This window comes from Lepidochelys kempii, chromosome 20 (assembly GCF_965140285.1).
Source record: "Lepidochelys kempii isolate rLepKem1 chromosome 20, rLepKem1.hap1, whole genome shotgun sequence".
NCBI classification, from domain to species: domain Eukaryota; kingdom Metazoa; phylum Chordata; order Testudines; family Cheloniidae; genus Lepidochelys; species Lepidochelys kempii.
Window position 1 is genome coordinate 24,509,268 of NC_136399.1, and position 21,451 is coordinate 24,530,718.

Sequence of the window (21,451 nt, forward strand, 5' to 3'; positions counted from 1 at the left end):
CCGGGGGGTAGAGGTAGGGGAGGGGTTGTGACCCCTTGGTACAGCTAGCAGAGGGCACAGGCATGCATAGGATTACAGGGATCCCGTGGGTCTGATATCTACATTATAACGCGCCAGAGGGTGGCATGTGAGGTCTCTACCCACAGCCAGCAATGCACGGGGACGGCATGACGAAGGCAAAACGTACATACAGATTATATTTAAGGAGCTATGTCTCTATACTGAACATTATGGTCTTAGCCCTGGTCTACACTAGGACTTTAGGTCGCCGATGTAAACCTGCACCCGTCCACACGATGAAGCCTTTTATTTCGACTTAAAGGGCTCTTAAAATCGATTTCCTTACTCCATCTCTGACAAGTGGATTGGCGCTTAAATCGGCCTTGCCGGGTCGAATTTGGGGTACTGTGGACACAATTCAACGGTATTGGCCTCCGGGAGCTATCCCAGAGTGTTCCATTGTGACCGCTCTGGACAGCACTCTCAACTCAGATGCACTGGCCAGGTAGACAGGAAAAGAACCGCGAACTTTTGAATCTCATTTCCTGTTTGGCAAGCTGCAGGTGACCATGCAGAGCTCATCAGCAGAGGTGACCATGCAGAGCTCATCAGCAGAGGTGACCATGATGGAATCTCAGAATCACAAAAGAGCTCCAGCATGGACTGAACGGGAGGTACGGGATCTGATTGCTGTATGGGGAGAGGAATCCGTGCTATCAGAACTCCGTTCCAGTTTTCGAAATGCCAAAACCTTTGTCAAAATCTCCCAGGGCATGAAGGACAAAGGCCATAACAGGGACCCGAAGCAGTACCGCGTGAAACTTAAGGAGCTGAGGCAAGCCTACCAGAAAACCAGAGAGGCGAACGGCCACTCCGGGTCAGAGCCCCAAACATGCCGCTTCTGTGATGAGCTGCATGCCATTTTAGGGGGTTCAGCCACACCTACCCCAGCCATGTTGTTTGACTCCTTCAATGGAGAGGGAGGCAACACGGAAGCAGGTTTTGGGGACGAAGAAGATGATGATGATGAGGAGGAGGTTGTAGATAGCTCATAGCAAGCAAGCGGAGAAACTGGTTTTCCTGACAGCCAGGAATGGTTTCTCACCCTGGACCTGGAGCCACTACCCCCCGAACCCACCCAAGGCTGCCTCCTGGACCCGGCAGGTGGAGAAGGGACCTCCAGTGAGTGTACCTTTTAAAATACTATACATGGTTTAAAAGCAAGCATGTGAAAGGATTAATTTGCCCTGGCATTTGCGGCTCTCCTGGATGTACTCCCAAAGCCTTTGCAAAAGGTTTCTGGGGAGGGCAGCCTTATTGCGTCCTCCATGGTAGGACACTTTACCACTCCAGGCCAGTAACACGTACTCGGGAATCATTGTATAACAAAGCATTGCAGTGTATGTTTGCTGGCGTTCAAACAACATCCATTCTTTATCTCTCTGTGTTATCCTCAGGAGACTGAGATATCATTCATGGTCACCTGATTGAAATAGGGTGCTTTTCTTCAGGGGACACTCAGAGGTGCCCGTTCCTGCTGGGCTGTTTGCCTGTGGCTGAACAGAAATGTTCCCCGCTGTTAGCCACGGGGAGGGGGGAGGGTTGAGGGGGTAGCAACGCGGTGTGGGGTGGCAAAATGCGACCTTGGAACCAAAGCACATATGCTACGTATGTAATGTTAACAGCAAGGTTTACCCTGAAAGAGTGTAGCCACTGTTTTATAAAATGTGTCTTTTTAAATACCACTGTCCCTTTTTTTTTCTCCACCAGCTGCATGTGTTTCAATGATCACAGGATCTTCTCCTTCCCAGAGGCTAGTGAAGATTAGAAAGAAAAAAAAATGCACTCGTGATGAAATGTTCTCTGAGCTCATGCTGTCCTCCCACACTGACAGAGCACAGATGAATGCATGGAGGCAAATAATGTCAGAGTGCAGGAAAGCACAAAATGACCGGGAGGAGAGGTGGCGGGCTGAAGAGAGTAAGTGGCGGGCTGAAGACAGGGCTGAAGCTCAAATGTGGTGGCAGCGTGATGAGAGGAGCCAGGATTCAATGCTGAGGCTGCTGGAGGATCAAACCAGTATGCTCCAGTGTATGGCTGAGCTGCAGCAAAGGCAGCTGGAGCACAGACCCCCGCTACAGCCCCTGTGTAACCAACCACCCTCCTCCCCAAGTTCCATAGCCTCCACACCCAGATGCCCAAGAACGCGGTGGGGGGGCTCCAGCCAACCAGCCACTCCACCATAGAGGATTGCCCAAAAAACAGAAGGCTGGCATTCAATAAAATTTAAAGTTGTAAACTTTTAAAGTGCTGTGTGGCATTTTCCTTCCCTCCTCCACCACCCCTCCTGGGCTACCTTGGTAGTCATCCCCCTATTTGTGTGATGAATGAATAAAGAATGCATGAATGTGAAGCAACAATGACTTTATTGCCTCTGCAAGCGGTGATCGAAGGGAGGAGGGGAGAGTGGTTAGCTTACAGGGAAGTAGAGTGAACCAAGGGTTTCAAGGAGTTTCATCAAGGAGAAACAAACAGAACTTTCACACCGTAGCCTGGCCAGTCATGAAACTGGTTTTCAAAGCTTCTCTGATGCGCACCGAGCCCTCCTGTGCTCTTCTAACTGCCCTGGTGTCTGGATGCGCGTAACCAGCAGTCAGGTGATTTGCCTCAACCTCCCACCCCGCCATAAACGTCTCCCCCTTACTCTCACAGATATTGTGGAGCACACAGCAAGCAGTAATAACAATGGGAATATTGGTTTCGCTGAGGTCTAAGCGAGTCAGTAAACTGCGCCAGCGCGCCTTTAAACATCCAAATGCACATTCTTCCACCATTCTGCATTTGCTCAGCCTGTAGTTGAACAACTCCTGACTACTGTCCAGGCTGCCTGTGTATGGCTTCATGAGCCATGGCATTAAGGGGTAGGCTGGGTCCCCAAGGATAACTATAGGCATTTCAACATCCCCAACAGTTATTTTCTGGTCTGGGAATAAAGTCCCTTCCTGCAGCTTTTGAAACAGACCAGAGTTCCTGAAGATGCGAGCGTCATGTACCTTTCCCGGCCATCCCATGCTGACGTTGGTGAAATGTCCCTTGTTATCCACCAGAGCTTGCAGCACTATTGAAAAGTACCCCTTGCGATTTATGTACTCGCCGGCTTCGTGCTCCGGTGCCAAGATAGGGATATGGGTTCCGTCTATGGCCCCACCACAGTTAGGGAATCCCATTGCAGCAAAGCCATCCACTATGACCTGCACATTTCCTAGGATCACTACCCTTGATATCAGCAGATCTTTGATTGCGTGGGCTACTTGCATCGCAACTGACCGGTAGCTTTCTGGCGTTGCAAGCTTCCACAGGGCTGTCACCACTCGCTTCTCAACTGTGAGGGCTGCTCTCATCTTGGTATTCATGCGCTTCAGGGCAGGGGAAAGCGAGTCACAAAGTTCCATGAAAGTGCCCTTACGCATGCGAAAGTTTCGCAGCCACTGGGAATCGTCCCAGACCTGCAACACTATGCGGTCCCACCAGTCTGTGCTTGTTTCCCGAGCCCAGAATCGGCGTTCCAGAGCATGAACCTGCCCTATTAGCACCATGATGCATGCATTGGCAGGGTCCATGCTTTCAGAGAAATCTGTGTCCATGTCCTGATCACTCACGTGACCGCGCTGACGTCGCTTCCTCGCCCGGTATCGCTCTGCCAGGTTCTGGTGCTGCATATACTGCTGGATAATGTGTGTGGTGTTTAATGTGCTCCTAATTGCCAAAGTGAGCTGAGCGGCCTCCATGCTTGCCTTGGTATGGCGTCCACACAGAAAAAAGGTGCGGAACGCTTGTCTGCCGTTGCTCTGACGGAGGGAGGGGCGACTGACGACATGGCTTACAGGGTTGGCTTACAGGGAATTAAAATCAACAAAGGGGGTGGCTTTACATCAATGAGTATTTCAGGCAGAACTTCACGGAGGGTTCCAATAAGAAATGGTGCACCTAAGTAATTGTTCTTATTGGAACAAGCAGGTTGGTCTGGCCTCTGATTGATACATGGCTAGATTTACCTTGCTGCACCTTGTCTGTGAGTGACTGCAGTGTGACCTAGAGGAATGAGTCCCCTAGACGGGGGACGGGGGGAAGCAAATGAGTACAAAACAAATCTGGTCTATTTCTTGTTTTGATCCACTCCATCTATCTTTTACATCTTTGGCTGGCAGCAGACGGTGCAGAAGGACTGCAAGCCATCCACATCTCATGGCTGCTCGGCAGAAGACGGTGCAGTAGGACTGCTAGCCATCCTCATCTCTTGCCTGCCTGGCAGAAGATAGTACAGTAGGACTGCTAGCAATCTGTATCGCCTGCCTGCTCACCATAAGATGGTTCAATAGGACTGACTGCAGGACTAAAGAGAATGACCTGGTCAAGTCACTCCGAATTTAGTCCCTGCGCCCATGTCTGCCCAGGCGCTCCTGGCCTGACGATGACGGCTACCAGTCGTACTGTACCGTCTGCTGCCACAAGGCAATGGGTTGATGCTGCTTGTAGCAATGCAGTACCACGTCTGCCAGCACCCAGGAGATATACGGTGACAGTTACCTGAGCGGGCTCCATGCTTGCCATGGTATGGCGTCTGCACAGGTAACTCAGGAAAAAAGGCGCGAAACGATTGTCTGCCCTTGCTTTCATGGAGGGAGGGAGGGAAGGGGGGCCTGACGATATGTACCCAGAACCACTCACGACAATGTTTTAGCCCCATCAGGCATTGGGATCTCAACCCAGAATTCCAATGGGCAGTGGAGACTGCAGGAACTGTGGGATAGCTACCCACAGTGCAACACTCCAGAAGTCGACTCTAGCCTCGGTACTGTGGAAGCACTCCGCCGAGTTAATGCACTTAATGCACTTAGAGCATTTTCTGTGGGGACACACACACTCGAATATATAAAACCGATTTCTAAAAAAACGACTTCTATAAATTCAACCTAATTTCGTACTGTAGACATACCCTTAAGGTCTGTGAGGTAAAGCAGGTCCCCAGGCAGAAGGGAACAGACACTTATCCCTGTCTGTCTGGGCTGGGCACATGTATATTGCATGCCCCAGGGCTAACTCAGTCAGCATATAAAACAACGGACACCCACAAGACAAGCTACCTTTGCTGTCCGGGCCAGGGGCGGGCTGGAGGATTTGCAAAGACAGAAGACCCCACAATGAGTCTCTGAAGGGGGGGCCTCTTGGGGGAAGGGATCTTATTCCATAGCTACATAACAGAAGAGGAGAGGGGATGAGGTTTGATCTTTCATTTAGGAACTAGGCTGCCAGCTCAGGGGTACCTATCGCTAACCTGTGGAGGGACAGTGGTTGAGAGGGGCTCTCAGCCCCACCTATAGCTAGTGGAGTTGGGGAGCCAAGCCCTGGCAGCCACAGATGCAGGCTTCCTCAAGCTAAGGGCAGGTGGTAGCGAGGGGCCTTGCAACCCTGGGTACCCCCGGGAGGTTTACCCCCACGCTTCCCTATCAGCTCTGCCACTGGTCCCCACCAAATCCCAGTGGCCGTGATCTCCTTTTCACTCACTTGGTTTTTATACCGTTCCCATCTGATACCCTCTACTGGTACCAGAGTGCTTGGGGGATTCTTTGGAGGAGGAACGTTGCGGGACACTGACCAGCTGAGGTGTTCCACTCCAGAGGGGGCTTTGGCGTGTGACATGGTCCCTATATACGTGTACTAAGGCAAAGAAACCTAAATTAAGATGCAATTAAGATGAAGAGTCCAGATCAGTAACCGAAGGGTAAAAACAGGACAGGGATATTGTACACCAGGACTTTCATAGTGAAAGTGACACTTAAAAGACATCCAATCATGTTAAGGCTGGAAACCAACAGTTAAGGCACCCAAACAACCTTAACTCTGCCCATGCAATGACCAAAACTTTATCCATAGAGATTAAGGAGAGAAGGGACCACTATGAGTCTGACCTAATTGCGCAGGCCATCACGCTTCACCCAGTTACCCTGCACTGAGCCCAAGTGACTCGTGTTTGCCTAAAGCCGCTTCCAGAACAGGCCTCATGTGTGGACGGGAAGCCATCAAGTTCTGCGGATTCCATCCCTGCCCCTGGCCGTTTGTCCCATGGGCAAGCAGCCTGATTTAAACATTGGTGCCTCATTTCTCATTTGGGTTCAGCTTCCAGCCATTGTTGTTTGTTCTGCCTGTCTCTGCTAGAATGAAGAGCCAGGATTTTCTCCCTGAGATGCTGCTGAAACAGCCACCTCATCACCTCACTAGCTTTCGGCTAAGCTCAACAGCTCCAGCTCTTTCAGCCTCACAGTCAGGCGTTTCCTCCAGCCTGGGGGTCCTTTTTGTGGCTCTCTAGGTGGGCTCTGGTCCTGGCCCCAGACTCCCCAGTTGTGACTTAACAATTCTGACCAAGGCACCTCAGGCTGTGCTCTGCGCAGAGTTTTCATGCAGTATAATTATTGCTAGACCTGTGACTTTGTACAGAGACAGTTCTACCTGTACAACGCCTGGTGTGAATGCACTTATATCAGCATACAGGTGCCTTATGGGACACCTCTCCCCTCCCAGAGCTGAGACTAGAACCCAGGAATCCTGCCTCCCAGTCCCCTCTAAACCTGCTCTAACTACTGGACCCTGCTACCAGTAGCCAGACGGGTCAGTTTTACCTCCTGGGACGGGAGTTGCAGGGGCTGGATTTTAAAGAGGGTGTGCCTTTAGTTTGTCGCTTTTACTGTGCAAGAGAGTTATAACCCATGAAAACACATGCCCTGAACATCCTGTTCTACAGGCAGAGTAAGGTGTTTCTGTTGAGACTCCAACTCAGCCCATACTTGGTTTGGGCTCAGGACAGGAATGATGGTGCAGGGGAGGGGGACAGTATCCAGGGAGAGGAGTGGCTAGTGGTCTGAGCAGACGCTCATGCGATGAACTCCGGGCCTCTCGTCCTTGGGAAGGAGTGGGGGCTAGCAGTCAGAGCAGGGGAAGGGAAATGGGAGTCAGGATATGGTTTTATTCCCAGTTGTGGCGGTGAGAGCAGAGGGGCAAAGCTAGGAATCAGGACTCCTGGCTTCAATTCCCAGCTCTAGGAGGGGACTAGGAGTCAGGTTCTACTCCCAGCTCTGAAAAGAGCCTGGGGGATAAGCAGGAATGGAGGACTCCTGGCTCTAGTCCCAGCCCTGGGAGAGGTCTACCTGTTCTGCCACTGACCTGTATATTTTATGTAGCTCCAGGAGAACAGAACATCCTCTATCGGCTGGTCCTGCTTTGCCACTAAAGCTCAAAGCCTCTTTCCGGGTAGCCAGCAAGTGTTACTGTCCATCCCTCTCGCTGGGGTTGCACTAAGGAAGTTACAGTGAATCCAGACCACCTGCCCCAGCTCCACACCCTGGTAGCAACCCAAAAGCAAGCACCTCCCAGGCTGTAATTAGTCCATTATCCCCCTTTAACAGATGGGAACCTGAAGCCCAGATCCTCAAAGGTATTTAGGCTCCTAACTTCCACTGAAATCAATGGAATGAGGGGAAGGGAAGTGAATCAAGAGAATGAATTCAGTGAGTCCTGATACCCTGTTCCTATCACTAGACCCCACTCCCCTCCCAAACCTGGAAATAGAACTCAGGAGTCCTGGGTCCCAGTACCCCTGCTCTAACGCTATACACGATTCCCTTCCCAGAGTCGTGGATTGAACCCAGTAGTGCTGGCTCCCTGCTCCACCCTTCTCTAATCCATTAGGCTCCTCTCTCCCCACAGTGCTGGGCATAGAACCCAGGAGTCCGGATTTCCAGCCCCCTGCTCTAATCTGTAGCCTCCCCTCCTAGAAAAGAGCTTGCACGCCCCCTGTTTTAAATCTAGTTACCAGAGAATCTGGAAATACAGGAGGGCAACTCCTAGAGCCAAAGAAACTGCAAGTGTGTAGGATGGGGACTCCTTGGCAGGTGGGACCTAATTACCAGGGTGTCAATTAATGCCCTGACTTTTAGGACAATACCGCAGCATCCGTGCTGACCACCAGGAGGCAGGGCCTCACTTCTCAAATACTGTATACCTTTTGCCGTTTACAGTCTCTTCCATTCATTCAGAGCTTCAGGGGGCTGCTCTTGAGATTCTCCTTGAAACCTTTTATCAGCTGGAAGGTGCCCAGCTGAGCCAGGGGAACTGTCCACTCGCTCCTCCACAGCGACCCCTCTCCTGCCCCCAGGATCCTGGAGAACAAAACATCACAGACCAACTGTCAATCGCAGTTGACTTCCCAGGCCCACCTGGGGGCTGATGGCTGTGTCTGGGCTGAGTGATTAGGGATCAAGCAAGGGGAGCCCTCAGCATCTTGCACCCAACTCACAAATCCAGGGAGGAGGCAAAATAAGCAGCTGGCATCTCAAATGAGTTTGGATGCCGTGCAGATGAGCTCTTGAGATCCAGAGTCCTCTGCTGGGGTCAGCTGCTCCACTAACGAGGAACGGAAAGGCTCATTAGATCCTGCACCCAGATTCCTGTCCCCTTGCAGTCTATTCTTGCCTGTTCCTAGCTTTAAGTGTCCTCTGAGTGATGGGGCTCCTACCGTTCTTTGGGGAGACTCCCCCCACACCCATCACTGCAGGGTTTAGGGGCAGTCTCCGCAGTCAGCCACTGTCAGCCCCCACAGGATCTCGCAGAGGACACACTGTTTGGGTTCATCTCTGGCAGCGCTGTAGATATGTCTTCATTGAGATATCAAGCGCTCTGTGACATGACTGAAGGGTTTTTTTTAGGGGTCTGTAAGGTTTAGGGCAGGTATTCCCAACCTTTCTGGGACCATTTCCACACACCCCTCCTGCTCAATATGGGAAGGGCAAGGTGGTCACAGCATCTCCACAGCCCCTGTCATGACCCCCAGCTGGAGAACCCCAGACTTAGGGGAAAGGCATTCAGAGCCTTTCACGTCTACGCTGCCACTTCAGATCCAGCCCAGTAGCGATCAGAACCCATTCCCATCTGATGCCCCCACCATGTGATACGAGTTTGCTGGGGCTCAGCCAAATTGCTAGTGGGACAGGTGCCCACAACACCCAAAAAGGCAGTCTATTTAGCACAAACCTGCTCCCAGTTTAGCAGTGTTGGCAGAGGGCATGGCGACCAAGTGAGCTCTCTTCCCTCTGAGATAGGGCAGCGGCACCTTGGTAGGGGGCACTGAATCGTGCCCTGCCAATGGCTGGGCTGCACCTGGTTTGTGGCTAAGAGGATTCACTTTCTATTGCTGGAACTCATTAGCTAGCTTTGCCCATAAGCAAACAAGCTGTGTTTAGCCAGCAGGAGGAAGTTGTAATTACAACTACCAGGAGGCCCCAGGTGGATTAAAAGTCCATGGAGCCTACATTGCATTGCTGCATGCTGCCCAGCTGTGGTTTCCATCTGTCACGGTGCGGTGGGGGGTGTCTGGCACACCCCCTGCCTGGTATTTAACAAACAGATTTTCTTTCCATGATGATCCAACACCCACCATTGTCCTGACAATTTCTAGGGCTACCCATAGAGAGGAACTGCTGTTCATCTTTGTGTCTGGGTTGCCGTTTTAGGTGATTTTATCACAAGTCTCATGATCTTTGGGGTTTGTCTTAAAGCGCCAGCTCCCAGAGTCGTGGGTTTACAGGAGAACTGCAGCTTTCGTTGAAAGAGAGTTTCTTGACCTTGTAGTTGTGGAGAAAAGCTTGAAAATGTGACCTGTATGCGGCCGAAAGGCTCAGACATGAGAAGGCAAAGGAAAAGAACCCAAAATGTATTATTTTTTTAAAAAAAAAATATTTTTAAGCCAATCTCATGATTTTCGAGGCCTGACTCGTGATTTTTGGATGCTTGGAGTTGACAAAGCTGTGTTCCCCCTGCTGGCACACGTGAATAAGCAGCCCTCCGTTTTCAGGAGCACCTGATGTTTCGCACGCTTGGTGCACACACAGGGCCGCCGGAATGCAGCCACCTCTGGGCTGGAGAGCACCAGGCCGAGTTGCACAGCAGAAAGGGGAGGAGTCTCAGTCCAGATGCATGGTCACGTCCACCCATGGCAGCTGTGCTGTAATATCCTGAGGCAACAACCAGGGCGAATAGCCTGTGCCCATCGCCATGGTAACCAGGTGCCTTGGCATGGAACTTGGGCCCATCACCATGGCAATAGAGGGCGGCCTCACAGCATGGCCTCGTGGCGCCTCAGAAGGTGGGATACGCATGTTGTCATGGTAACCAAGCGCCTCATGCCATCCTCACAGGTGGGATGGGCCCATCGCCACGGTAACCAAATGCCGCCCCATGCCCCCACCTGATGTCACAGCCACCCAGGTGGGTGGGATGGGCCTGTTGCTGTGGTAGCCAAGCCCCTCATGACATCATCCTCAGGCCCTGTCATGTCTGGGGAGGCCCCAGTGACCCCCTGAATGCAGCCACCTGCACAAGCCTGCCCTGTCTTCCCCCTCCAGGCCCCACACCCACCCCACAGCTGGGGATGAGGCCTCATGGGAGAGGTGCTGCCACACTCAAGATGGCACCTCCTCCCACGTTCAGGGGTGGCGGCCGCGGGGCTTTAGCAGTCGCCCTTGTATGCCACACTCAAGATGGCAGACACTAGGCGGCCCTCCCGATGTTGCCCTTATTGCCACACTCAACATGGCGTCCGCCCGCTCGTCGATCGGTTCGTGCCACGCCCAAGATGACGCCCGCGTTGGGCCGCTCCTCGTGTGCCACACGAAAAATGGCGGCCACCGGGCGGTAATGAGAAAAATTCCATACCCCCGGAAGTGGGGGGTGGTTTTCGAGACCACTTCCGGGGCGAGAGGTCACCCGGTGTTTTGCTCGCCCCGCCCCCTCCGGCAGGCATGTCCCCCGCCATGGCGACGGACGGGCCCGCGCTGGCCGAGCTGCTGCTGCAGCGGCTGGAGCGGGCCGGGGGCAGCGGCCTGGGCAGTCTGGAGGCGGCCGCGGCGCTGGGCCTGGAGCACCAGCAGCTGGTGGGGGCGGTGAAGAGCCTGCAGGCGCTGGGGGAGGTAGGGCCGGGGGTGGGGCAGTGGGAGGTGGGGGCTCCCGGGGGAGGGGCAGTGGGGAGTGGGGGCCAGCAGGGGGAGGGGCAGTGGGGGATGGGGGTTCCCGGGGGATGGGCGTGGGGCAGTGGGGGCCAGCAGCGGCATGGGTGTGGGGCAGTGGGAGGTGCAGGCTCCCGGGGGAGGGGCAGTGGGGAGTGGGGGCCAGCAGGGGGATGGGCGTGGGGAGGTGGGGGCTCCCGGGGGAGGGGTGTGGGGGATGGGCGTGGGGCAGTGGGAGGTGGGGGTTCCCAGGGGAGGGGGCCTGCCGGGGGGGACGGGGGGACTGTTGAGCCTGAGGAGAGGTGAACAGATGGGCTGGAGGGAGCAGGGGGGAGGGGAGGCTCCTAGGGAAAAGGGAGTGGGGGTGTTGAGGGCCATGTTGAGGTGTCCTTCACGATAGCAGCTTCTCTCCCCCCCCCTTACAAAAGGACCCCTTCTGTATCTCTCTTTACCCCGATACCCCTTCCACGCACCCACTGCTTCTGAAATCCCTCCTTGATCCTGTCTCCCCAAACTATTCTCCTTGTCCCCTGTCCCACCCCTTTGTGCCCCCAGTCTTTCCCAGTATCTCTTTGATCCTTGCAGAAGCTCCCTGTGCTTCTCACCCTGCCCTTCTGGAGCAGCCATGGAATTGTGCCAGTCCCGGCCGGCCTGGAGTAGGCTGAGCTGTGGCAGTTGAAGTATCCATGGTATCCCTAAAATCACTCACTGTCTTTTTAATCTTGCTCTGTTGGTCTCAACGATGTCCGGTGGCAGCAAGTCCCACAGACTTTTCACTTGGTACATACATACATAACCTGTGGAACTCCCTGCTACAGGATGTTGAGATTGATGAGATTACTGGTTCTGTGGAAGAAGGTAAAGCAGTGGATGTATTGTATCTTGACTTTAGCAAAGCGTTTGACACGGTCTCCCACAGTATTCTTGTCAGCAAGTTAAAGAAGTATGGGCTGGATGAATGCACTATACGGTGGGTAGAAAGTTGGCTAGATTGTCGGGCTCAACGGGTAGTGATCAATGGCTCCATGTCTAGTTGGCAGCCGGTGTCAAGTGGAGTGCCCCAGGGGTCGGTCCTGGGGCCGGTTTTGTTCAATATCTTCATAAACGATCTGGAGGATGGTGTGGATTGCACTCTCAGCAAATTTGCGGATGATACTAAACTGGGAGGAGTGGTAGATACGCCGGAGGGCAGGGATAGGATACAGAGGGACCTAGACAAATTGGAGGATTGGGCCAAAAGAAATCTGATGAGGTTCAACAAGGATAAGTGCAGGGTCCTGCACTTAGGACGGAAGAACCCAATGCACCGCTACAGACTAGGGACCGAATGGCTAGGCAGCAGTTCTGCGGAAAAGGACCTAGGGGTGACAGTGGACGAGAAGCTGGATATGAGTCAGCAGTGTGCCTTTGTTGCCAAGAAGGCCAACGGCGTTTTGGGATGTATAAGTAGGGGCATAGCGAGCAGATCGAGGGACATGATCGTCCCCCTCTATTCGACATTGGTGAGGCCTCATCTGGAGTACTGTGTCCAGTTTTGGGCCCCACACTACAAGAAAGATGTGGATAAATTGGAAAGAGTCCAGCGAAGGGCAACAAAAATGATTAGGGGTCTGGAACACATGACTTATGAGGAGAGGTTGAGGGAACTGGGATTGTTTAGTCTGCGGAAGAGAAGAATGAGGGGGGATTTGATAGCTGCTTTCAACTACCTGAGAGGTGGTTTCAGAGAGGATGGTTCTCGACTATTCTCAGTGGTGGAAGAGGACAGGACAAGGAGTAATGGTCTCAAGTTGCAGTGGGGGAGGTTTAGGTTGGATATTAGGAAAAACTTTTTCACTAGGAGGGTGGTGAAACACTGGAATGCGTTGCCTAGAGAGGTGGTGGAATCTCCTTCCTTAGAAGTTTTTAAGATCAGGCTTGACAAAGCCCTGGCTGGGATGATTTAATTGGGGAAGGGTCCTGCTTTTGAGCAGGGGGTTGGACTAGATGACCTACTGAGGTCCCTTCCAACCCTGATATTCTATGATTCTATGTTGCTGTGTTCAAGAGCTCATCAAGATTCAAAGCGGAATAGCAGAAATATCCTGAATGGTGATTGCTGATGCTAAAATAAGAGTCCCAGAAGGGATAAAAACACTTCATTCTGCCCAATCAATCTATGAGGGAATAGGAGGAGACCTTCATGAGGGAAAATTATTCCTCCCTGCCTGCGGTGTGGCTTTCATGCCTTCCTCTGAAGCACTTGGTACTGATCACTGTCAGAGACAGGATACTGCACTTAAATGGGCCTTGGGTCTGATCCAGTGTGATGGTCCCTGTATTTCACAGCCCCCCTGTGTGTTCCCCTCAGGTCATCGAGGCTGAACAGCGATCCTCTAAACGCTGGGAGCTGACGTCCGAGGGGAAGGAGATCATCCAGGAGGGAAGCCATGAGGCGCGTGTCTTTGACAGCATCCCTGCTGAAGGGCTGCCCCAGAGCAAGCTGATGGTGAGGCTGGCTTCCCATCCCTCACATCTTCAGTGTCTCATCTCCTGCCAGAACTTCGCTGTTCTTCTACATTCTGCAGCCTGGGAGTCAGGACTCCTGGGTTCACTTCCTGACTCTGGGAGGGGAGTGGGGCTGGGAGTCAGGAAGCCAGGGTCCCGTTGTAAAATTGGGATAACTCTGGCCTTCCCCATGAGGGTGGTTGTGTTGCTTGACCAAGTGCCTGTAAACATTTCTGAGCCCTGGGAGGGAGGGCAGAATATCCTGCTTGTCCCCCTTTCCCCTGCGGGTGTTTCTTTTCTTTTTTGCTCCGCCTGGATCTGAAATCTCCCTTGTCTCTTGTTGCAGAATCTGCCGAGTGGGAAAGTGGGGTTCAGCAAGGCCATGTCCAACAAGTGGGTGCGGCTGGACAAGAACGCGGATGGGGGTCCGCGCATCTTCCGGGCTGTGAGTGTTTTGTGGCGGGGCTTTCGTCAGAAGGGAGATTTCCAAGCTGGGCCCTCCTGGCCCCCGAATCCCCCTTTGAATCTCGCTGGGCCGAGCAGAGACCCTTTAGCTCTCGCAGGTCAGTCGGTGAGCACCGAGCGGGTGGTTGGACCCCTGAGGTGAAAGGCACTACGGAAATGAACAAGCTTATTCCACCCTCCACCATTAGGAATGGCACAGTGCTGTCACAGGTCGAGCTTACTGAGTCCCTGGCTTACTCTGGGCGAAGCTGCCTGGGGCACCTCAGGGGTGGGGGAATGCTCCCACACCCAGGGGGGTGCTCACTGCTGGTCTCCTGTCCCCCAGGTGGAGAGCGTGCAGGACTCTGTGCGGGAGAAGCTGCAGCTGGTGCAGCAGGGAGAGGCTGAGAGCCTGGAGGAAAAAGACAGGAACGAACTGAAGAAACGGAAACTCCTGACGGAAGTGTGAGTTGAGTGCCCCCCATCCCCTCCACCGGCTTGAATCCCTCTGCTGCTGCAGCACGGTCAGGAGTTAGGGATTCTCCCCAGCAGTAATGTGGGGTGCTGGGGCTCCCCTGTGCTCAGGAAGCAGGCATGGGTCTGATTGTACCTTTGGGGTGCACATTTTCCTCTCCCCACTAGAGGGCAGCAGCTGGTGGGTCCATTTCCCTGCTGCATCTGTGCAGTGTCCCCTGCTTCTGATCTTTCCTTTGGTGGTGGGGAAGCTCCCATGTCTAACAGCCTGCGCGTGCGTGCACACCCACCCCCACACCCCTACCTCCCTGCCCCTCCAGGCTGTACTGCTTAGCCAGCCTGGCTGCCGGGCACCCAGCCGGGCCGTCCAGTCCCGCTGAGGGTCGTCGGTGTCCTGGCTCGTGGACTGGTGCAGCCGGCTCAGACTACAGCTCCCAGCATGCATGGCTTGGGTGAAGACAGACTGGGCCATGCTGGGATTTGTCGTCTAGATGAGCTGTGCCGCCACTGTAAAGGCCAGTAGAAGTCCCAAGGGCCCGATGTGGTTTGTTAGGCAAATGGGCTGCCTGGTTCTGCTGTGCCCTTCTCCCAGTCCCAAGCCATGATCTTTGGCACTAGGCTTCCCACTGGGGTCACCTCTCTGCCTCCCTTCTTGTGTACAGGGTCATCAAGACCTACTGGATCCGGAAAGGCAGCGCCTTCTCCACCACGGTCACCAAGCAGGAGACGGACCTCACGCCAGAGATGATCGCCAGGTGAGGCGCATGCTGCCTCCGGCAGAGTCTGCGTCCTTGCTCTCCGCCCTGCGCTAGGACCATGGGGGAGCCGCAGCCGCGCACATGTAAATGTGGCTCTTCGGAATCCCTCTGCAAACGGCCAAGGCCTGCCTGCCTGTGGACGCCCCTGCCCCCTGTCAGGGCTCTGTGGTTTCTGCGATGGCAGATGGGGGCACCCCCAGCGTGCGCGTATGCTATTTAAAAGGCCACGAACGAGGCTGTAAGAACATCGTGAGCTGTGGTTTTGTTGCAGAAACTTGGGCCGGTGGGGGGTTATGGCTTCCGCACATGTGAGTGGTGTGGCCCCGCGTGCCAGGTTTGGCCCAGCCTCCCCTTCAGGCCAGATTTGAGTGGCATTTTGTCCTGGCATGTGGGGTCACTACACCACTCAAAAAAATGCTTTTCTATGGTTTTGGGTGGGGGGGGTTAAACGTGGGGTTTTATGGTGCTGGAACCGACCTCACCAAAACTGCAACGTTAACAACCACGACCACAACTTTTGAACTAAAACCTCTCGGCTTCCTTACAGCCTTCGCTCTTACCCAATGTCTAGACCCTAGAGTCGCTCCTGGGTGGACAGGGGGCTGGAGGTGAGGGGATACTAGTGTCCTCTGAGCAGCTTGGAGTGCCGGTACTACAGGGCCCATGGGGCGGGTATCCCAATGAATAGGCAGCCATGGGTCAGCTGAGCAGGTGGGTGTGGGGGGTACAGAATGTGTGGGCATCTTCCCCAGTGCCTCAGGCAGAGCTTGTTTCCCCACTTGACGAGGTGGGTGGGGCTGGGGGCTGTTGGCTCAGGAAGCAGCTGGAGTTGCTCTGTGCTTGCTGACTGGTCATGAAGGGGTTGGGAGTGTGAAACGGATGACACCCGATTCTCCAGGCATCAGCTGGGACGGTAGGCCTCCTTCCTGCCTCGGCAGCTCCCACTTTACCTGCTTCCAGCTATGGCTGAAATGTCGACCCAGCCCCGATCTCTGGGCTCCAAGTGCCAGGTTTTCCTCCACGTTCACTGTGGGTTCATATCCCCCCTGGGGTCCCCTCCCCCCACCGGTAGATGTGTAAAGCCCATGTGGCTCAGCCTCGTGGGTCTTTCAGACGAGCCCTGCCCACTCTGCAGGGACAGTGACAGGCTTGTGGCCTGGGTCCTCTTGTCCCCACTGTTACGTACTGGCTGGCTGTTGCCCTCCACCCCAGAGGTGGCTGCATTTCAGTGGCACCATGGACTATAGGTGGGTGGAAGGTGCTGTACAAAGCCTGTTACTCGCTCAGTCAGTTCCACAGGGCTCGCCCCCTGTGACCTTTCCCCACCCTTCGTCCACAGCGGCTCGTGGCGTGACCTGAAGTTCAAGGCGTACAACTTCGAGGCGCTGGGGATCATGCCTGAGAGCGGGCACCTCCACCCGCTGCTCAAGGTCCGCACCCAGTTCAGACAGATCTTCCTCGAGATGGGGTGAGTAGCCACATGTGCCCCTGCAGTCTCTACCCTGGCGGTTGGCGGGGGCATCTGCCCGGGGGGCTGCGGTACAGAATGCAGACCATGTCCTGCAGTGGCGAGTACCGGCTGGGGTCTGCACAGCTGCTGCCAGCCCTCTTGTTTGGGAGGGGCAGGGAGACAGAGAGCACCCTAGGTTCCAGCCAGCCCGGCCCAAGGTTCTGGGATGGGACTGTTCCCTTCAGCATGATCTCCAGTGTTGGGAGCCAGGACTCCTGGGTTCTCTCCATGGTTCAGGGAGGGGAGGAGATGTAGGGGCTAGAGTGGGGGAGTTGGGAGTCCTGGCTCAGCTGTTCCTTTGCTGTGTAGCTTTGGGCAAGTCACTCCCCTCTCTGTGCCCAGTGGGGCTACCCGGTGCCGTCCCCCAGGGGGATGGGTGTGTGTGGAAGCTGCTCTGGGCTCCTCTTGTGACCTCTCCTCTCACCATCCAGAGGCCTTGTGCCCCTGCCCATGTGGATGGCAGTGCCCGCACAGTGCCAGGATTGCCCTGCGCTCTCTGGAACGGGGGTGCTCACTGGTCCCGTGTCTCGCTCAGTTTCACAGAAATGCCCACCAATAACTTCATCGAGAGCTCCTTCTGGAACTTCGATGCCCTCTTCCAGCCACAGCAGCACCCGGCCCGCGATCAGCACGACACCTTCTTCCTGCAGGGTCAGTCATCCGCCAGCCCCTGCTGCCAGCAGGCCTATCTGCTGCTGTGGGGAGCACAGCAAAGAGTGGGCCTTTCCCCTCTAGGGGGCGCCGCCTGCGCCCCAGGGCTGGCTCAGGGCGCGGGAATGGCTTCTGTGTGAGCTTGCAGGGTGTCCACCAGTCCCTACCTGGCCAGGTCTCCTTATCTCAATGGTGCTGGCAGAGGTGCTGTGGGGAGTGACCAGAGTCCCAACCCCCCGCTGGGCTGGGGCGCAGTGAGGGGTGGGTTGCTCACCCAGGCCTGTGGCTAAATGGGGGGCATCAGGCTGGGGGGGTGCAGCATCTTCTATGCACATTAGCCCCACTTGTCACCCCTGCTGCCCCTCTGGCTCCCCGCTGCTCCTTGGGCCCCCTCCCAGACCATTTAGCATCCCCGGGTTCCTGGTGGGTCAGGGGGAGTCACTCCAGCCCCCTTTGCACCCCCTGGATTCCCCCAGATCCTGCCAAAGCCACGGATTTCCCCATGGACTATCTGAAGAGAGTGAAGAAGATCCACTCGCAAGGAGGCTATGGTTCCCAGGGGTGAGTGTCCCCAGCTGTCGAGCTGGGCTTGGAGCCCAGAGGAACAGGCTGATCTCGGGGTGGGGGTGGGAAATAGGACATGGGGCCTTTCCCCACTTGGGGGCGCTAGCTCTGATCTGGACCGGGGGCTGGCTGGTTCAGGGTGGTGGGGAATGGGGACACGGGGCCTTTCCCCTGTAGAGGGCACTGGCTCCAAACCGGCCCCAGGGGTGTGGGGGACTGGCTGGCTCAGAGTGGCGGGGAAGGGGACACGAGGCCTTTCTTCCCTAGGGGACGCTGGCTCTGATCCAGCCCAGGCTGGGAGGGCTGCCTGGCTTGTGGGGGGGCAGGGAATGGGATTTGGGGCCCCTCCACTCTAGGCTGCTCCTTTGGTCTGGGGCAGCTCCCGTCCCCCATTGCTGCTTGGGGAACCTGCCTGTTCCGGGGGCACCGCTTAACCCTTTGGCGCCTGGACTGGGGGGGACTTTGGGGGGTGTGGGGGGGATGTTGCACGCTCCCCTTCCCCCAGCGATTTGCCCGCAGCAGCCTGGTGCCATGGGGAGCTCTCCCCGCCCATCCGGGGATTGCTCTGCTGCGCTCCTGCCCCACCCCCATGCCCAGCGTGTGTCGGATCTCACACCTCCGTACCCCCCCCCGCCCTCCCCGCCAGGTACAAATACGACTGGACGCTGGAGGAGGCGCGGAAGAACATCCTGCGGACGCACACCACGGCTGTCAGCGCCCGCATGCTCTACCGGCTGGCCCAGCAGGTAGGAGGTGCCACGCCCCCCCCCAAGCTGTGCTCCCCCCCCCCCCCCCCCCACAACTCTGAGCCCTGGCTGCAGCTGCCCCTCAGCCAGACCCAGGGCCCCACCCTGACTGTGTGTGTGTGGGGAAGGGGAATGGGAGATGCCGGGGCGCAGGAGGAGCTGGGGGGCAGGGCTCTGCTGCCCCCAGTGGCTGGGGCTCAAGGGGCTGGGGGTGAATCTGGCCTGGGGCTGGGATCCCATGCTGCAGTGGCCTGGTGGGTGGAGTCCAGGGGATGGGCTGGGGCTATGATTGACACCTCTCTTCCCTGCCCCCCCCCCAGGAGAAGTTCACCCCAGCCAAGTATTTCTCCATTGACCGGGTCTTCCGGAACGAGACACTGGACGCCACCCACCTGGCCGAGTTCCACCAGATCGAGGGGGTGGTGGCCGACTACGGGCTGACGCTGGGGGACCTCATGGGCACCCTCAGGGAGTTCTTCACCAAGCTGGGTACGTGCCAGCTGCCCGCCGACAGGGACAGACAGCGCCATGTGCGGAAGAGCGGGAAAGCCGACCTCTGCGAGGAGCTGGCAGGATGGGGGAAGCCGGGATGGAGGTCCCTGATAGGGGAGGATTTGGGGCGCTCAGCGGTATCTGCTGCCAGCGAACACCCTGGACAAAGCCCAATCCAGGGCTGAGCTTCTGCCACCAGCAGGCTCCAGAGGAGGGTCCTAGCAGGAAGGGGCGGGGGCCAGGCAGGGTGGGGGTGCAGGAGAGGACACAGGGTCTGGCAGGCTATGGGGTGGGTTCAGGATGGAGGGCCAGGCAGGGTGTGGGGTGCAGGAGGGGACATGGGTCTGGTAGGATGTGCAGGGAGGAGGGGGCCTGGCGGTCCATGGGGTGGCTGCAGGGGGCCTAGCAGGGCCGCATGCTCTCACTGGCCTGTGTCTCGGCAGGGATCAGCCAGCTGCGTTTCAAGCCGGCCTACAACCCCTACACGGAGCCCAGCATGGAGGTGTTCAGCTACCACCAAGGTGAGGGGGCGCCAGCCCCTCGCAGCCAGATCAGCCCCTTCTCCCCTGAGCAGCACACGCTGGGCCTGCCGGCTGCGGGGGGGCAGGGCAGGGCAGCTTCAGGGTCTCGGATGAGGGAGTTGCAGGTTGGGGTGGCATGTGCCCCCCAGCCAGGATTAGCTGTGGTGCCCGCTGCAGCGTCTCCCAGCCCCCCGGAAATCAAGGTGCTCCCTGATCCTGAGCCAGCACTGGGCGGCGAAAGACCTGAAGTCAGGCCCTGGGGTCAGTAGAGGGGGTCCCCTTCCCCCTGGCAGGCTGGCACTGCGGGGCTCCTGCTCTCCAGTCATGCCCTGCACATCCATGCCTGGCCGAGCAGCAGCAGCCAGGCCAGGGACCTGCTGGGTCCAGCCCAGGGATCCCCAAGCTCACAACGCCCCCATCCAATCCCACAGGGACAAAGGGGTCAGGGTTTGGGGTGGGGGCTGGCCCGGCAGTCCTGGCCCCATGGCAGGGCCTTGGATCCCACTCAGAACAGAACCGTCTGCTCCAGTCGCTTCTCTAGATGCCCGGAAGCGTCTCTCCCCCGGCTCCCTAGCCCTGCTTAGGGGTGCCCGACCGAGACTAACCGAGCTGCCATCTCCCTTCCCGTTGCAGGGCTCCAGAAGTGGGTGGAGGTGGGTAATTCGGGGATCTTCCGCCCAGAGATGCTGCTGCCGATGGGCCTGCCGGAGGGCGTGTCGGTCATCGCCTGGGGCCTCTCTCTGGAGCGGTGAGGAGGATGCTGTGGGAGGGGGTGGGCACACAGGCTCACAGGGGGTGGGCTCACAGGCGGCCTTGAGGGTGCCAGTGGAGGCAGTCAGGGCCCCTTACAGCTCCTGCTAATGTGGGGGGCCATAGGGCTGGCCATGCTGGGAAGGGGATGGAGACGCCCAGCGTGTGCCATGGCTGTAGGGCAGCTCCCAACTCCTCTTCCTGTGCCTGCCTGACACCCGGCACTGCCCGTAGATGGTAACGACTTGTGCTAATCCCCATGTAATCCTGCGCCTGTGGGAGGGGGTGTCTGCACAGCCCGGGCAGAGCTCTGGGGACCAGCACCCCTCTCAGCCGGGGTGACTCAGAGCCAGGGGGTTTCCAGCCAGCAACAGCCATGCTCTCTGGGTCTGGATTGAGGGGCACTGGCAGAGCTATGGGGCGGGAGCCCAGGGCTGGGCTAGCAGGGGGCTGCGGGTCGGGACTGAGGGGCACCGGCAGAGTTTGGGCAAGGGGTTGGCGACGTGGGGTTGGCGACGTGCTTGCCCTGTGCCCTCTGTTGCCCAGTGGAGGGTCCGTTACGGGTGGGTCAGCAGCAGGGCCGCACTCCCCTAACACCCGCCTTCTCCTCCAGCCCCACCATGATCAAATACGGCATCAACAACATCCGGGAGCTGGTTGGGCACAAGGTGAACCTGCAGATGGTGTACGACGGCCCGCTCTGCCGCCTCGACGCGTAGGGTCCTGCCGCTGGGCCAGCCCCGTATTTATTAGTGCCCTCTCCAGGGGGCTCCCCTCCCCCTCTGCAGCTGGGCTCGGGCTGCCCCGCTTCCTGGGCAGAGGGCTGGCAGGGCGCCCTTGGCCCCCTTCCGTCCAGCCCCCTGCTCTGCCCTCCCCGCTGGGGGACACGGCAGAGCTGCCCAGGCCAGTGCCGGCACCTGCAGCCTGTTGCGCCTCAATAAAGGGCTAGTGTCTGGGCTGGAGACTCTGCTCTGTTTGGAATGGGGAGGGGGTGGGGCGC

At 56.7% G+C, this 21,451-nt stretch overlaps 1 protein-coding gene across 2 annotated transcripts; it reads left to right on the forward strand.

Moving 5' to 3' along the window:
* Window positions 1-10,804: 10,804 nt before the first annotated feature.
* FARSA (phenylalanyl-tRNA synthetase subunit alpha) lies at window positions 10,805-21,408 on the forward strand. 2 transcript variants are annotated; one of them, XM_073318676.2, is made up of 13 exons: window positions 10,805-10,982; window positions 13,405-13,542; window positions 13,888-13,986; window positions 14,332-14,450; window positions 15,122-15,214; window positions 16,557-16,685; window positions 17,263-17,378; window positions 17,855-17,939; window positions 18,589-18,688; window positions 19,009-19,177; window positions 19,624-19,701; window positions 20,335-20,449; window positions 21,065-21,408. In XM_073318676.2, the coding sequence occupies exons 1-13, from the start codon at window positions 10,851-10,853 to the stop codon at window positions 21,168-21,170; spliced, it is 1,479 nt and encodes a 492-aa protein (XP_073174777.1). In that variant the 5' UTR covers window positions 10,805-10,850; the 3' UTR covers window positions 21,171-21,408. The 2 variants fall into 2 exon arrangements, with proteins under 2 accessions (XP_073174777.1, XP_073174776.1); XM_073318675.2 differs by having other exon boundaries at window positions 10,806-11,018.
* Window positions 21,409-21,451: the final 43 nt, after the last annotated feature.